We start from the raw sequence: 16845 nt of genomic DNA on the forward strand, positions 1-16845 counted from the left end.
GTGGAGTCGGCATGTTCTCCACATGTTTGTGTGGGTTTCCTGCAGGTGCTCTTGTTTCCCTCCACAGTCCAGAGACAAGCTGGTAGTTTAATTGGCTTCTGGGAGAGCTGGCCCTGGTGTGAGAGTATGTGTTTCTGTCTGTGTGTCCGCCCTGTGATGGACTGGTGTCCTGTCCAGCTCCCCCGCGACCCAGAATTGGAAGAAGTGGTTAGAAGATGGATGGATACTTGGCAATGTGGGAGAAAGAGGAAGTGGTGTCCAGGAGAGAGGCACAAGGTGCCCTCAGCAGAGAGCTCCTCCTCTCCCTGTGGAGAGATGAACAGGAGAGCGTCAAGGGTGCTGGGGGTTTGTGGGGTGGAGTGACCTGCGTATGATGGTGTGATGCCCATGGGGACTGTGTGGCTGGAGCAGTGACCGCTGTGATGCCCCAGGGGAGGGTGCGTGTGGACAGCGTCAGCGACCGCTGTGATGCCCCAGGGGAGGGCGCGTGTGGACAGCGTCAGCGACCGCTGTGATGCCCCGGGGGAGGGCGCGTGTGGACAGCGTCAGCGACCGCTGTGATGCCCCAGGGGAGGGCGCGTGTGGACAGCGTCAGCGACCGCTGTGATGCCCCAAGCGAGGGCGCAAGTGGCCGGAGCAGTGACCGCTGTGACGCCCAGAATCACAGAGTGGGTCACATATTCTGTGTGCAGTGTTGGCTGTACCACTGTATTAACCTCCTCTTAGTTGGCTGACAACTGACTGGCTGTCCCAGATGGAACAAGAGCCCCTCGGGAAGGCACCCCCATATACCTGGATCACCTCGGGGGCCCTCTCTGGAATTCAGCCGTGACTGGGAGGAGCCGCACACCAGGGTCAGTTCAACTGGGAGGGGGTTGCGTTGGGCAACATTGCAACACTGCAACCCTGCTGCCCCAGGAACTGCTGGTGCTGCTTTCTCTTCTCATTGTCCTCTTCACCGCCCCTCCACACTTTCTCTTCCCACTGTCCTCTACACCGCCCCTCCTGTCTTACTCTTCCCACTGTCCTCTGCACCACCTTAGCCCCTTTCCCCCCAGACTGAGCACTGCACTCAGCAGGAGGCCCAAGGGGGGCTCGTCCACCACCGCGCACGAACAGACTGGGACACAGACACAGCAGCGCTGCTGAGCAGGCCAGCCGGGCAAGGAGAGGGGGACGAGACGGAGGGAGAAGGGGGAGGAGAGCGGGGGTTCATGCGCAGGAGGGCGGGACAGAGGGAGGAGGGCAGCAGACGGACAGATTGTTCTCTCGTGTCCAATCCCTCAGGCCTGGGCGCTAATCTCGGAGGCTCTAATCCTGCTCCGCACAGGCTCAGCAGCCTCCCTCTCTCTCTGACGTTTGACCGGTGAGCTCTTCTCCTCCCCCAGGACCCAGCGGCCGCTGTCTCCTCCCTCCCTCTCCCTGTGCCGGAGCCAGGCTGCTGCAGGGGAAGAGCACTGCTAACACAACCCTCTGGGGGGCTCAGCGAGGACAGGCCTGCGCTGTGGTCCGGTTGTCACCGGTTCTGGTCCGCCTGGGTTCCGCAGGAGCCAGAGTATGTCTGTCTGAAGGGGCAGAGGGCGGGGCGGGGTGGTCCTGAACCAATCATCCAATCACGTGGCTCTCTGGGTCTGCTCCAGAACAGCGCCCCCCTGTGGCTGCCCAGCCACCTATCATCTTGCTCACCCTGTTGCTGGTCCAGTGGGGCATCCCGAACTAGTAATGTTTTTAACACCTTAGGTCTCGATGATTCTTTTTATAAGCAATATTACCAAAATGCACAGAAAATCAACAACAGTAGTAGAGATTGCTTCACAATTTCAAGTTACATGTGAGACAGCAGCTGTGTACGCCCAGATCTTTAGGAAGGAATTCTGTAAAGGACACACATGAGTCCTACCGACTGTAAGAGCCAAGACCCAGAGTCTGCAGTAAATCCTCTTTACTGAAGATGCTGCCGGCACGTCAAAGGCACTGCTGCTATGTGTGTGCTTAGAGTGCCCCTGTGTGGCCACACCATGCTACTGCACCCATTGGAATCCCAAAGTTCAGAACCCGCAGTCACAGTGCAAACCACTCTTCCTCCTATCTGCTGCTTTTTCTTAAGCATCAGCCTGAGCTTCTCAGTCAGGCCCTGAAGTGTGCACAGGCCCACATCTCCACTCAAAGATGTTTAGCTGACCAGCATCCACCAGATGGTGCTGCTATACGCTTTCAGGAAGTTTAAAAACACCTGCATACCTGCTTTTCTAGCTTCCTTTAGAGTAATCAAATAGTAAATCATCCACAGTCACTGTAAGACCAGCACAGTGTTTTAGGTTTAGGTAGTGTTTTAGGTTTTTGCCATGCTGAACTGATCTGCTCTGTGTTATACAGTGTTGCCCTGCACAGTGCTGGGCTCCTCTGCTCTGTGTTACACAGTGTTGCCCTGCACAGTGCTGGGCTCCTCTGCTCTGTTATACAGTGTTGCCCTGCACAGTGCTGGACTCCTCTGCTCTGTTACACAGTGTTGCCCTGCACAGTGCTGGACTCCTCTGCTCTGTTACACAGTGTTGCCCTGCACAGTGCTGGGCTCCTCTGCTCTGTGTTACACAGTGTTGCCCTGCACAGTGCTGGGCTCCTCTGCTCTGTTATACAGTGTTGCCCTGCACAGTGCTGGACTCCTCTGCTCTGTTACACAGTGTTGCCCTGCACAGTGCTGGGCTCCTTTGCTCTGTTATACAGTGTTGCCCTGCAGAGTGCTGGGCTCCTCTGTGCTGTGTTACACATTGTTACCCTGCAGAGTGCTGGGCTCCTCTGTGCTGTGTTACACATTGTTACCCTGCACAGTGCTGGGCTTCTCTGTGCTGTGTTATACAGTGTTGCCCTGCACAGTGCTGGGCTTCTCTGTGCTGTGTTATACAGTGTTGCCCTGTGCTGTGTTATAAAGTGCAGCTCTGTGTTGTGTAATACAATGCAGCTCTGTACTGTGTTATATAGTGTTGCCCTGCGCTGTGCAGCTCTGTGCTGTGTTGTACAGTGTTGCCCTGTGCTGTGTTATAAAGTACAGCTCTGTGCTGTGTTGCCCTGTGCTGTGTTATAAAGTGCAGCTCTGTGCTGTGTTGTACAGTGTTGCCCTGTGCTGTGTTATAAAGTACAGCTCTGTGCTGTGTTGCCCTGTGCTGTGTTATAAAGTGCAGCTCTGTGCTGTGTTGTACAGTGTTGCCCTGCACCGTGCTGCAGTCAGCTGCTCTCTGTCTCCCCCTCTAGGGCAGGTTCAGCATGTTGTGCTCCGCCAGCGTGTCCCTAGTCAGGTTGTAGACCCGCCCGATGGCCGGCAGGGCACTGCCCAGCACCCTGGCCACGCCCCGCTCGTCGCGCGCGCACACGATGTGCAGGAACTCAGGGCGCTCGGGCACGGCCAGGAAGGCCAGCTCGGCCGCCCGCTGCATCAGCCAGCTGTGGTGGCGCGCCAGGGCCTGCAGGTAGGCCTCGCGGCACAGCTCCGACGGGCTGCGGCGCTTGTCCCGGCCCAGCTTCTCCAGGAAGAGCTCCAGCCACTTCAGGGCCCGGTTCAGCACCAGCACGGTCCGGCAGCCGGAGGCGGTCTTCACCCGGAAGTTCACAATCCCTCGGGCGAGCTCCATCCGGATCATGGAGCGCAGGGTGCGGTAGGCATCGCCACTGGCGCGATCCGAGCCCCCCAGGGCCAGCTCTCGGACCACTCCAATCTTCCCAGTCACATCCTGGGAGATGAAGCCCAACACGGAGCCCAGTGCCTCCATGAACCTAGAACAGCAGAAGCGGAGGAGACAGATGCTGTGAGCGGTCATCTGGTTCGGCTGGTCACTTATCCAATCAAGAGGTTAGTGATTCAACTGGTCACTTATCCAATCAAGAGGTTAGTGATTCAACTGGTCACTTATCCAATCAAGAGGTTGTGATTCAAGCAGTCACTTATCCAATCAAGAGGTTGTGATTCGGCTGGTCACTTATCCAATCAAGAGGTTGTGATTCGGCTGGTCACTTATCCAATCAAGAGGTTGTGATTAAGGCGGTCACTTATGCACTCAAGAGGTTGAGATTTGGACGGTCACTTATCCAATCAAGAGGTTGCGATTTGGCCAGTCACTTATCCAATCGAGACGATAGTGATTCAGGCGGTCACTGAACCGGTCAAGTACTTAGTGACTGTCCAGGTGTGTCGTTCGCTAGCCCAGCTGTGCAGTTGGTGTGTCGTTCACTTGCCCGGCGAGCTGGTCAGTGTGTCATTCGTTAGCCCAGCTGTGCAGTCGGTGTGTTGTTTGCTTGCCCGGCCAGCTGGTCAGTGTGTCGTTCGCTAGCCCGACTGTGCAGTCGGTGTGTCATTTGCTTGCCCAGCCAGCTGGTCAGTGTGTTGTCAGTGTGTTGTGCTTGCCGGTCAGCCTGTGTGTGGTGCAGCACTGCCCAGTGCTCCAAAGGGACACTCACTTGACCAGCTCCTCCCAGCCGGACAGGTAGTGCTCCAGCAGCACGTCTTGGTCCTCGGTCACAGCGTCAGTGAACTCCCTCACCACCCGGCTCATCTGGAACCTCTGATCTGGACACTGAGGAATGGGCTGTGAGCTACCAACACTGGACACTGGACTGCCAGCCTGGACACAGCCGGAGAACAAGAATAATGCAATGTGCAGTCTTAATGGACTGTAGTGTCCAGTGTGTCTGTATTAACCCTTCTCTCTCAGTGCAGTGTTAATGTGCTGTAGTGTCCAGTGTGTCTGTATTAACCCCTCTCTCTCTCAGTGCAGTGTTAATGGACTGTAGTGTCCAGTGTGTCTGTATTAACCCCTCTCTCTCAGTGCAGTGTTAATGGACTGTAGTGTCCAGTGTGTCTGTATTAACCCCTCTCTCTCAGTGCAGTGTTAATGTACTGTAGTGTCCAGTGTGTCTGTATTAACCCCTCTCTCTCAGTGCAGTGTTAGTGTACTGTAGTGTCCAGTGTGTCTGTATTAACCCCTCTCTCTCAATGCAGTGTTAGTGTACTGTAGTGTCCAGTGTGTCTGTATTACCACCTCTCTCTCACCTCAGGATTGAGGCTCCCATCAACAGCAGTGTTGTAAAGGCTCATACAGGGCCAGAATGCAGAGCAGTCCTGCAGCCTCGTCTCTGCTGTCGAAAGAAAGAACCAGCGTTGATTTAACATGATCACACTCTCATCCCTGAATCCTCAGGCCTGAGTGACCCTGTGCCAGAATCCCCATTTCCTTTATTTACACAAGATTTCTTCTTGTTGGCAATTTTCAGTAATCCTCTTTGTTTCACTAGAGACTACACTAAACACTGAGAGGTACCGGGAGCCGGTCCTGACTCCTGTGAAGCGTAGTTTAGGACCCTCTGCAGACGGTATAATCCGGAAGTGACTGGAGAAGGGCAACGGGGAAAACACGGAGAGGAATAGAAGGGATGGCGAACAGGGGGCGGTGCCGACAGTGATCCAGGTGCAAGGGGGGGGGGCCCAGAACAGTCCAAAACAGGACATCCGGGCGCAATCCAAAATCCAAAACGAGGTGACCCACCCACGAACAGGATCAAGGACAAGGAAATTTTAAAAAACGGAGTGACGGGGCCAGGCGCTCCGAGCCCCGGACTCAGATGGTCGGGACGCTGTTCGGAAGCCTCTGCCTTCAAGCCACAGACGTAGGGCGGTTGGTTGGTAGGCGAGCCTCCTTACCTCCGGACCTCCATGTTCCAAGCGGAGCCCTGGGCTTCAGAGGCACGAGGTTTAGATAACACTGGTGAATCCAGGGACAGGCGTACGTGATAATGAAACTAACACACAAAAGGGTCGGAGCGCCCTCCAGAGGAGGGATGACGACTGGGACATGAGATCCATTAGCGGAACTCCCCATCACTTCCTCGTACCCAGATGGACACTATACCTGCACACCGTCACTGCTAGACCAAGACACTCGAAGATGATGCAGTCAAGCACTTCTCTCGTCCTAAATAATATTAACCTGATCATTTGTAATGTTTTATAAGGAAAACCACATAACTCCATAATATTTTAGTTCAGTGTAATTATAAGTGTCAATCGCACTGTACTGTATGTCCATATACTGTATACTGTACAGCACCCTGTTTAAGATCAGAGCACATCCCTCCTGTATATGACAGCGCCCAGGACACCCCTACAGACTCATTCTCTGACATCCTTCATCCCACATCATCCGGCCCTGCACACACCTCTCTAATGATGCTTTCTTTCCCAATTTAGCAGTTACAGTATGACGCCCCTCTGCTGTCACACAAGTGTTAACATTCTCTCACCTTGTAAGGACATTTATTCTGCAGGTATAAACTGTCCTGCTGCTAAGCATTGAAACTCTGTCTCTTTAGTGATGCAGATTGGAGGTTGAACACCTTACCTGTCACGGACGTCCAAAGGGACTAACCGTGGGGAGCAGGAGAGAGGAAAAAGACCCATATGCGTAGCGGCGAGACGGGAAAAAGGCCCGGGCTCATTAGTGCAAAGAGTTCAGGAATGCCGTATAGAAACCTATGCCCTCAGGGAGCGAACGTGGGGCGCCCTGGTGCTAGGCGGGTCTCAGGACATCCGAACGTCAATGCTGAGCCAGGACAGAGTGCAAGACCCGGAAATATATAGCCCAAGGGAAAGAGAGGGACAGGAAGGACAGCAGACCGGAAACTAGGGACAGGACAGAGAAGGAGCGCCCTCTGGCTGAAGAGGGCGTGACATTACCTCGTACTTTAATAGTTTCACCGTGGTTTAAAATGCACTCATCAATGCTGCTTCTTTCTAGCCCTAAATATAAAAATAGTTCAGTTGCAGTTTCCCTTCAATACATAGGCTGATGGTACAGGACTATGACATGGGTTACACTGTATGGTTAACTTAGCCTTTGTCGAAAGGTACAGTAAGACAAAATAAAGGTGATTTGCTTTAACAGCTGCAGCAACTCGTTTCCTTCTACAAGGTGCTCAACAGGACAGTGGAAGTTATCGCATCTAATCACACGACTAATACACAAAATATGAAACCAACTTTTATCACATAACAGTCACGATCGCAAACCCCTCCTCTTAAAGGCGCTCCAGCCCTTCCTCGTTTGTTTCATCTCCCACACCTGTTCCCTGTTCCCTGTTCCAGCCCCTTTTCAGTTCCCCCTTAAAAGCCAGACGCTGACGCTAATCCGGGCTCTGCATCGTGCAAGCCCGGGACCTGGATGCGCCTGGCTCCCTTATGGTTTTAGTTTCTGTTTCTTGTTCTCGTTCCTGTCCCCCCTGCCGGTCCCGACCCGGTTCTGATTTTCATCGTCTGTCTCGGATGGATCGCCTGGCCTTGGACTTTTGCGTCGTTTTGGATTCCCTGTTTGACTCCTCCCTGGATCGTTTGCCTCGGCCACACCTCCCCCGACCACCGGCACTCCATGGACACGCCCCCCTGTCTTCATCCCCGCCTCCTGCGTGCCTTTTTCCCTCCTGTTTTCTCACTCAACCCCGGATTGTGTCGTCTGCATAGGGTCCGGAAAGAACTCTCCCTGACAATAACGAAGGTGAGAGAAACTTCATTCCGAGCCTATGTACAGTATACAGAGTAAGAGCTGGGAATCCCGTGCAGTGTGTGGGGTCTGTGGGGCAGACCCAGTGTGTGTCGCTGTCCTTATCAAGCTCAATAGACATGAAACGGCACAAGGCTGTGTCCTCCTCTGGGGAAGAATTTCCCACAACGCAGGACTTGTATTTGTGGAGGACGTGCTGCGCCGTAGCTGGTGCCATCACCTGAACAGCAGATTTCAGTGTGCAATCGAATTCAACATATCGAATTTGAGACGGTTTAGCCGGCAGATACTTCTTACTCGTTCACGCAGTGTGCAGATCACGTTCAGACGTTTCTGGGGTGAAACGCCAGCTGCACAACCTGCACTTATTTGATCATATATCGCACTGACTCTTGTCGAGAAACCCGTCAATGGGACCACAACCAGTGCCCGTGTCTCCTGGCTAGCTTAATATCCCTTGGAAAAGGAACCTTTTTGCAGATCCAGTTCTCTGGTTTGTGTGCGACCCCTGTGTTCTGAACAGCCAAAAGCTCGACAGTGAGGCATCGTTTAACATGTATACGCGAGTTCAAAAAGACAAAAAGGATGACTGTTGCCAGGAGAGCATGTTTCTCATTTGCTTACAGTGACTAGTGAGCAGGAAGGGCTGCTTTCACTACGCCGGGCAAACGTTTGAGGTCAAAATTCTTCCAGGACGGGGGGTACCTTTAAAGCGGAGACGACGTCACTGAAAGTGTTTGGCGCGCCCTCTCTTTAAAGCCCTGGCCAAACACGAAGGCAGTGCGTACAGTTAGAATTCAAACCGAAATAAAAACTACACATCCCAGTTAACATGGAATCGCTTGCCCAGCCTACTTTAATATCGCAATGCACACAAACTCTTGCCCAGGCCACGGACAGTGGTTTCTCCTCTGCCTGCGACAACATGGCAACCGTGCAGTACTTTCACAAAGTTCACGATTTTGCACTTTATTTGACATTTGTAACATTCTGCAACACGATCAAATGATTTGTTGCCAAAATGCAAGAGCCAGTCTGAGAAATTGGATCTGCAGTTCCCCTTAAGCCTCACAGACCCCCCCCCTGTAACGCTTTGTAAGCTTCCACTGGCAGTGACTGACGAGGCCCTGCCGTATGGTAGCGGGCTGGTACTCACGGAGCCAGGCCGAGCCGATGAAGAGCAGGAGGGCAGCGATGCCCAGGGCCAGGAGCTGCCGCCCGCGCCAGCCAATCGCCAAGTGACATGCCATCCTCTTCTTCACCCTCTCTGCCCTTCCTCTCTCCTCTGATTTCTCCTTCCTCTCCCTCTGGCTCCTTCCTCTCTCCTCTCTGATTTCTCCTTCCTCTTCCTCTCCCTCTGTGTCTTTGCTCGGTCGTACTGCTCTATCCCTCCTTCGTGCCCCTGACGTCCTCCCTGCCTCCGCCTCCCTGCCTCTCCGTCTCGGCTTCGGCCTCGGTCAGCCTCCCCTCCGTCTGCCCCTCTCTCGGAGGTCTGGCTTCCTGTATGTCCAGGTGGGTTGTTTTCTGCACGGCTTGGGGCAAAACCTCCCTCCTTCCTGCCTGCGGCCTCTTCTCTCCAGCTCTGTCTTCCCTGCCCGCCTCCTCCGCCTCTCGCTGTCGGTAAAAACCTTTCCGCAAAGTCCAGAGTTTAGCTGCCGTTATTTATTCTTTCCTTTGCATAGTGCGAAGGCCACGTCACTCTGACCTAGGATAACCTACAGAAATTGCTCTGTTGCAATCACACTGTTATCTCAGCTGGGCAGGGAAACTCAGTCCAGCCTATCTGTAACTACACAGCAACACTCATCACCAACAGATCTGTAGAGACTGTAAACACACTCAGTCCAGCTCATCTGTATCTTCACATTCACACTCATCACCATCAGATCTGTAGAGACTGTAAAGACACTCAGTCCAGCTCATCTGTATCTTCACATTCACACTCATCACCATCAGATCTGTAGAGACCGTAAAGACACTCAGTCCAGCTCATCTGTAACTACCCATTAAAGTTCTTGATAGCAAAACCTGAGAATTAAAAGAAATATATTACATACATGCAACAAATAAGTGTGAAAAATCACAAACGTTTAACAGCGAATGCACTGACATTTTGTTGAAAAGACATGACAGACGTTTATTTGAAGTGCAGATGACATTTGTCGTTAACAGGTGCTGTACTGTGGCAGTGGTGTGCGTGAGCACTGAGGAAGGGGGAAGGAGCAGGTAGTTAAGAGAGAGATAGAGCGATGGAGTAGATTACGAGTAGAGAAGGAAGGGCTGTAGGACAGGATTAGATAGAAAAGAGACAGATAGGAATGTGTCCAGTGTCTATGTCCAGACTGTGGTCACTGAGCCGGTCCTCCCTGGACAGCCTCTCTGGGCAACCTGGTCTGTCTGTGTCCAGTTTCTGTGTCCAGGCTGTGGTCACTGAGCCTGTCCCCTCTGGATAGACAGGTCTGTCTGTGTCCAGAGTTTGTGTCCAGACTGTGGTCACTGAGCCTGTCCTGTCTGGACAGAGAACCGTGAGGGGGGTCCGCTGCTGTAGGAACTTTCCACCACTTCAGGACAGACGTGATGTGATCTCCAAGTCCCGGTTCGAGCTGCTGAGCTTTGAACATTAATTTCACTGCTAGGGTCTCCTGGAGGCAGGGAGCAACAGCAATCAGTCCTTAAAAAAGGAGGAATGGAGGCTTGGAGAATCTGGGGCTCCTCTTTACGTTGGACACCCAGGAGCTGCACAGGCTCAGGGGTAACGGGAGTGAAAACCTGATTGAGGGCGTTTTGTCATCTCATGTACATGGGGGGCTTCAGTTCTTCACTGGTGTACAGACACCTGCTGACTGTGCGAGGGTTTAATCCAGTCAGTGCTTAACTGTGCATTTCACACTGTCTGTAGAAAACTCTTTCACACCTGAATTTAAAACAAACCACCCCCCCAGCTGCCAGGTCCTGCAGTGTTTGTGCCTGCTCCGTTTTGTGCTTTGTATTGTGTGATACACTTCATCTCTGTTTCACAACACCTTCGACAGGGCTTCAGATTCCTGTTCTGTCTGCAGTGTGTTTTCTACTATATGTTTAACAGAAGAGCGTTGTGCACCATGTGAGATATTACTACTGCGTAAATTGTCTACTGCACTGTACAGCACAGATAAAAGCATTCAGAGGAGGCCAGTAGTACCACTCGGAGCCACAAGAGGGCACACCGGCTCAGGATAATCGGCTCTGCTTCTTCGTTAGAATGCCTGAGCTCGCTCACAGGTGCCCTTCATGGAGAAAAGCAGAATAAAAGTTCAGGGGAGATGAGATATTAGGTTGTTTTCAGTTTTTTCCCCACATTCAGTTATCAGTTTTGTGGGGGAGGGTTATGTGTTTTTGGAGGTTCCAGGAGGATGTTTCTGCTTTTCTCTGTGTGGGTTTCTGGGTCTTCCCTCACTGTAATGAGGGTGGTGATGCTGCTGGTGTTGTTGTGGTGTATGATATTGTTTAGTTGCTCTGGTCTGTAATTCTTGTTCTAGTGTAGTGGCTCACACTAAGCAGAAAACTAGCAGAGTTAAAAAACGAGGTCTTAGGATAAGTGGAGGACACAAGGGGCAGTAATAGGCCCAAAATAAGTCTTTCAAAAGGCAATGAAAGAATTGAGACATCTGCCTTCAGACAGGCTTCTCGTACTGTGATGAGATCAGTTATCCAGTGTTTCGCTGATGTTCTTGCGGTGATGCCTGATCTGACTGGTGTGTCTACTCCTGTAGAGCGTGGAATCCGAGTGAACTTCACAAATGCTCAGGGAGACGTGGGGGAGAGCAGGTAACCGCTCATGACTGGAGTTCGGCCTCCACTTTTACAGCTTGACTTGCTCTCTGTGTGCGAGGTCTCTGCTGCAGTAAGACTGGAATGAGTGTGCAGGGGAGTCCCTGAGGACCCTCTGCTCAGTGAGGAATACTGAGAGTCAGCCTAGTTTGTCTCCTGGGGCATGTCTACCCCCGCCCCAGAACTTCACATCATGCAGTTACAGCACATGCAGCTCAAGCTCTTGTAGAATTAGGCTGTAGTAGGTCCCTTGGTCTTGTGCTGGTCTGTAGGTACTCGGGTGACTCTGGGAGGAGAAAGGGTCATTGTACTGGGTGTTGTACATGAGTATAAAAGCTACAATACTTTACGAACTGAGCAACTTTTCTATTTAGACTAGGCTGCATCTGCTTGGTGGAGGAGATCCCTCAAGCACAACTGAACTGGAGAGTGGGTGTAGCTGGAGTTTCTGATATTGCTCCTAAATGGTTCAGCTTTTACTGTATGGATTGTCTCTTGGGGGATTCAGTTTTGAAAGTGAACTCATTAAGTGTGCTGTCAGTCAGGGCTCGATACCGCACTCCCTCCCTTTCAGTATTTACATGTTCCCACTTGGTCAGCTATTAAAATCACGTGATCTAAATGATCACTTCTACGGTGATCATGCTCAAATCTACTTCATACTAAACCTGACACTGAAGTGGCTGTCTCTGTGCCAACTGCATCGCTAACACAAAAACCTGGATGACTCAATTCCCTCTGTGTAAACTGGGCCAAGACTGGTGTCATGCATCTCAGCACCCCCACCAGCTCTGTAAAGCCACTGTAGTAACCTGATCCACAAACGGCACGGTACTTTAAATCTGCATTGAAGAATTTGGGGGTGATATCTAATCCAGGATTGACTTTTTACACATGTGAAAACAGTGTCTTATGTTGTCGCACACTGTACGGTGTAACTGAAAAACTAGTCAACATGCCAGCAGCCATATCGCCCTGCAGCTCAACTCACAGCCCCCTGAAGCTCAGCAGGTGTGAGCCTGGTCAGTACCTGGATGGGAGACTCCTGGGAAAAACTAAGGTTGCTGCTGGAAGATGTGTTAGTGGGGCCAGCAGGGGGCGCTCACCCTGCGGTCTGTGTGTGTCCTAATGCCCCAGTATAGTGACAGGGACACTATACTGTAAAAAGGCTCCGTCCTTCAAATGAGATATAAAACCAAGGTCCTGACTCTCTGTGATCATGTGTTATCCAGGTGGGGCTGCCCACTGGTGGTGGTGGAGGGGATCCCCATCACCTGTAAAGCGCTTTGAGTGGAGTATCCAGAAAAGTACTATATAAGTGTAAGCAATTATTTCATTTTCTCTCAAATTGAGTACTGCAATGGCCTACTTGCTGGGGTATCTACTGCACATTGAAAAAACGTCCATGTGTCCATAATTCAGCAGCCAGAATCCTTAACCAGGTCTAGTGGAACTGATCACATTACTCCTATCCTGGTGTCCTTGCACTGGCTTCCTGTCAAATTCCATGTGGACTAATCCTCCTGCTCATCTATAAGGCTCTATATGGCTTGGCACCTCAGTGCAGTGAGGAGCCTCTGAATTAAAAACCCACCTGCCCTGTCCTCTGCTGGAGGGGCTCCTCAGATAAACTGTGCTTTCAGGACACACCCCCACTCGGAGCTGTTTAAAATGGCGGAGCATGTGGTGGCCTGAGCTGTTGATATGACTGATATGAGATGTTGATATGTCTCCGACGCCTCCCCATGGCAATGTGTTCCATCTTGATTTCTCATTTCCTGTTCCTTTCACCACATCCCCCGTGTATCGCCGTTTAAAAAAAAAACACCATTCAAGTTGTGTCCACCCCTTCCGGCAGGTTCTGGTTTTCCTTTCTGAAATGTTAATCTTGACGCAACTGGCTCCCATTGTCAGAGTGAAATTGCCCCAGGCACTCGCGTCACATGTAATGCTCCTGTGGCCCTTGGAGAAGGAAAACACGACGCTTGCTTTGTAAAGAGGTCATTCCCCTGGGAGGACGTTTCATTTCAGGAGTTCATTTCCCCTGTCAGCCAGTCACGCGAGGTATCGGACAGACGGGAAAGAGAGAGAGGGGGAGAGAAGGAAAACAGTCAATAAGGTGAAACGTGCCAAACAGGAGGAAGACAGACGGTAGTTCACCGAGAGGGGAGAACAGCAGAAAGCCCATGACGGACTGTGAGCACAGAGGGAGTGTCTTTATTGTTGTTAAAGGCAGGAATTCTCTAAAAGGACAAACAGCCCTTCCCATCCGAGTATCCTGCAGTATGGGTCCTTGCTTCCGGGGGGAAGGTTATTGCAGTTACACAAATCCTCTTTAAGTGAAAGCCTGGGAATGCTAACCCATCACATGACTGGCAGCAGAGTATCTCAGCATATTTACAGTATAATCCTACCCTATAATACCTGGCTGACTAACATATGTACAGAGTACTTCCTGAGTAGGACAGCCGTGAGGTCAGTTCCCCATCCCGTTGGGTAGAGGCATGCTGCCCGCCTCTCCTCTCCTCCCATTGGCTATCCCAGGAGGCAAAGCAGGTGGCGGTGCTGTGGTGGGCGGGAAGGAGTCGGGGCTCAGGGGGCGATTCTGGATGACACACACAGAAAGGGGCGTCAGGGGCATTCCATCCTCGTTCGTTTGTGTACATCTGTGGTCACTTCACAAAGAAGGAGTATAGGAAGAGCATGCAGACCGAAACACACACCAACACCGAGAGACACGCAGCCAGAGGGGGAGGTGGAGGGACAAACGGATACACAGAGCCACACGGACAGGCAGACTGACCGCTCGACCGCGGCCAGAAAACACTCTGGTCAGTCCACTGCTGGGGGAAACGTGTCTGAGAGTCCGACCAGTCTTCAGCTCCGACAGCAACTCAGGGCTGCTGAGAGAGAGACACCCTGTGAGAGAAAGAGACATGTTAATACAGACACACTGGACACTACAGTCCATTAACACTGCACTGAGAGAGAGGGGTTAGTACAGACACACTGGACACTACAGTACATTAACACTGCACTGAGAGAGAGGGGTTAATACAGACACACTGGACACTACAGTCCATTAACATTGCATTGAGAGAGAGGGGTTAATACAGACACACTGGACACTACAGTCCATTAACACTGCACTGAGAGAGAGGGGTTAATACAGACACACTGGACACTACAGTACATTAACATTGCATTGAGAGAGAGGGGTTAATACAGACACACTGAACACCACAGTCCATTAACACTGCACTGAGAGAGAGGGGTTAATACAGACACACTGGACACTACAGTACATTAACACTGCACTGAGAGAGAGGGGTTAATATAGACACACTGGACACTACAGTACATTAACACTGCACTGAGAGAGAGGGGTTAATACAGGCACACTGGACACTACAGTACATTAACACTGCACTGAGAGAGAGAGGGGTTAATACAGACACACTGGACACTACAGTCCATTAACACTGCACTGAGAGAGAGGGGTTAATACAGACACACTGGACACTACAGTACATTAACACTGCACTGAGAGAGAGGGGTTAATATAGACACACTGGACACTACAGTCCATTAACACTGCACCGAGAGAGATGGGTTAATACAGACACACTGGACACTACAGTACATTACCACTGCACTGAGAGACTCACTGTCTTTACTGGGGGAGCCCGCCTGTGGGGAGGTAGGTGACAGGGGCGATAAGGGCCCTGTCGGCGATGTTGGAGTGCCGGAGGTCAGGGGTGAGACCAGGGGGTTATCCGTGGTGGAACAGAGTCTGGGGGTCATCGGGATAATAAGAACCTCAGGTCGCCTACAGGGGGCGTCCTCTGAGTTCTGCAGAGAGTGGGAGAAGACGCATCATCCCTTTTCTCACTTGTTTTCAGACATTACAAGCCATCCAGACTCCAGGGGAAGAAGGGCTGTTTCCTGTTACCTGGGGATCCATTCCTGGGGGCTCCTGGTCCCTGGGTGGCCTGATGGACCCTCCTGTCCGCAGACTGCAGACTGGCCTGCAGGGGAGAGACAGAGGCGTTCTGAGCTCCAGAGGCACACAGCTGCTCGGAGAACAACTGGAGCAGGGATTCACGGTGACAGATCTCTGCAGACTGTCAGACAGGTAGGAAGGCAGGGAGACACACCGACAGACTGACTGACAGGCAGGGAGACACACTTATAGACTGGCAGACAGACAGACAGGCAGGGAGACACACTGACAGACTGACTAACAGGCAGGGAGACACACTGACAGACTGACTGACAAGGCAGGGAGACAGACAGGCAGGGAGACACACTGATAGACTGGCAGACAGACAGGCAGATGAACAGCTCTCCCCTCACTATCCTGCTGGGAGAGTAACAGACACTTTCTGCGCCTGTGAACCCGGATACAGCACTTCCTGCTACCTCCCTGTGCTGGTCAGTGATCCTGGGTATTTATAGACAGGAGTAATGGATACTCCTCTGACCCTGGGCAGCACACACACACTCATACACACACTAACACTACACACACGAACATACTCATATAGCATAAAGACACCCATACAGACACACTAACACAGCAAACACACAGTCATAACATACACAGTCCCAGCACACACTAACACACTCACATAAACGTCAACACACACACTCATACACACAGTAACACCACACACACGAACATACTCATATAGCATAAAGACACCCATACAGACACACTAACACACGGTCATAACACACACAGTCCCAGCACACACTAACACACTCATATACACACACACTACACGCACTACGCACACATACACGCACGGTCACCCCTAGACCACGCACTTAATCCAGCCCAGTCGGGTCACGGCGGCGCGACAGCTGGCTCCGAGCGGAGATCGGGCTGCTTTCCCAGACCGGGCCCAGCCTGCGATCCGAGCGCCGCTCCCGGGGCACAAAGTCCGTGAGGAGCCAGAGGCGCTTATCGCAGGTGTTTTGCAGAGGGAGGAGCCGGGGTGCTGCGGTGTCGCCCGGAGCCGGTCCCGGGACCGTCACTATCCGAACCGACGCGTCCTAACGTCGCCCCTTTTTCTTTTAAAAAATTACGACGAATGCGTTTTGCGCTTGTTCGTTCTTTTTTTCCCCTCTGAGATTTCTTGTTCCGTCTCGTCTCCGCAGACGCATTCAGAGAACTGCGTTCCCACAGCGGGACAGAGAGTCTCTCCCCCGGGACAGGCTCCATTACCTCCAGACACACCTGCTGCTGTGCCTGTGCATCGTGATAGCGTTCAAGCAAACAGGATGTAATTGTGCAAACCTCGGTTTTTTCGCCTTTTTTTGTTTTGAGTTCTACGGCGCTCCGTGTTTTGATGTCTGATGTGTTTCCCTCCCCGTTAATTAATGACCCCGGCTTTTATAGCGTCTCGGGTCCAGGGGTTGCTGCCATGGTAACCGCGAGTTAAAGGGGGGAAAAAAAGGAGGAAAAACAGCCCCCGAGCCCCGCCCCCCT

General features: G+C 52.0%; 2 protein-coding genes across 5 annotated transcripts; both read right to left on the minus strand.

The window, feature by feature from the left end:
* Positions 1-1741: 1741 nt before the first annotated feature.
* LOC148672532 (ceramide-1-phosphate transfer protein-like) lies at positions 1742-9228 on the minus strand. 2 transcript variants are annotated; one of them, XM_088628357.1, is made up of 4 exons: positions 8698-9228; positions 5042-5124; positions 4450-4613; positions 1742-3768 (listed from the first exon to the last, which is right to left on the minus strand). In XM_088628357.1, the coding sequence occupies exons 1-4, from the start codon at positions 8789-8791 to the stop codon at positions 3246-3248; spliced, it is 864 nt and encodes a 287-aa protein (XP_088484483.1). In that variant the 5' UTR covers positions 8792-9228; the 3' UTR covers positions 1742-3245. The 2 variants fall into 2 exon arrangements, with proteins under 2 accessions (XP_088484483.1, XP_088484481.1); XM_088628355.1 differs by having other exon boundaries at positions 5042-5127; positions 8698-9226.
* Positions 9229-9608: 380 nt separating this feature from the next.
* On the minus strand, positions 9609-16803 carry LOC148672533 (uncharacterized). 3 transcript variants are annotated; one of them, XR_015935818.1, is made up of 6 exons: positions 16654-16803; positions 15304-15379; positions 15020-15203; positions 14155-14270; positions 12946-13956; positions 9609-11637 (listed from the first exon to the last, which is right to left on the minus strand). XR_015935818.1 is itself a non-coding variant. In XM_088628358.1 (5 exons), exons 2-5 carry the CDS (start codon positions 15313-15315, stop codon positions 13828-13830), a joined length of 441 nt encoding a protein of 146 aa, XP_088484484.1. In that variant the 5' UTR covers positions 15316-15379; positions 16654-16803; the 3' UTR covers positions 9609-13827. The 3 variants fall into 3 exon arrangements, 2 of the variants coding, with proteins under 2 accessions (XP_088484484.1, XP_088484485.1); XM_088628358.1 differs by having other exon boundaries at positions 9609-13956; XM_088628359.1 differs by lacking the exon at positions 16654-16803 and adding an exon at positions 16182-16312 and having other exon boundaries at positions 9609-13956.
* Positions 16804-16845: the final 42 nt, after the last annotated feature.

This window comes from Lepisosteus platostomus, chromosome 4, assembly GCF_059453375.1.
Source record: "Lepisosteus platostomus isolate fLepPlt1 chromosome 4, fLepPlt1.hap1, whole genome shotgun sequence".
Classification (NCBI taxonomy): Eukaryota; Metazoa; Chordata; class Actinopteri; order Semionotiformes; family Lepisosteidae; genus Lepisosteus; species Lepisosteus platostomus.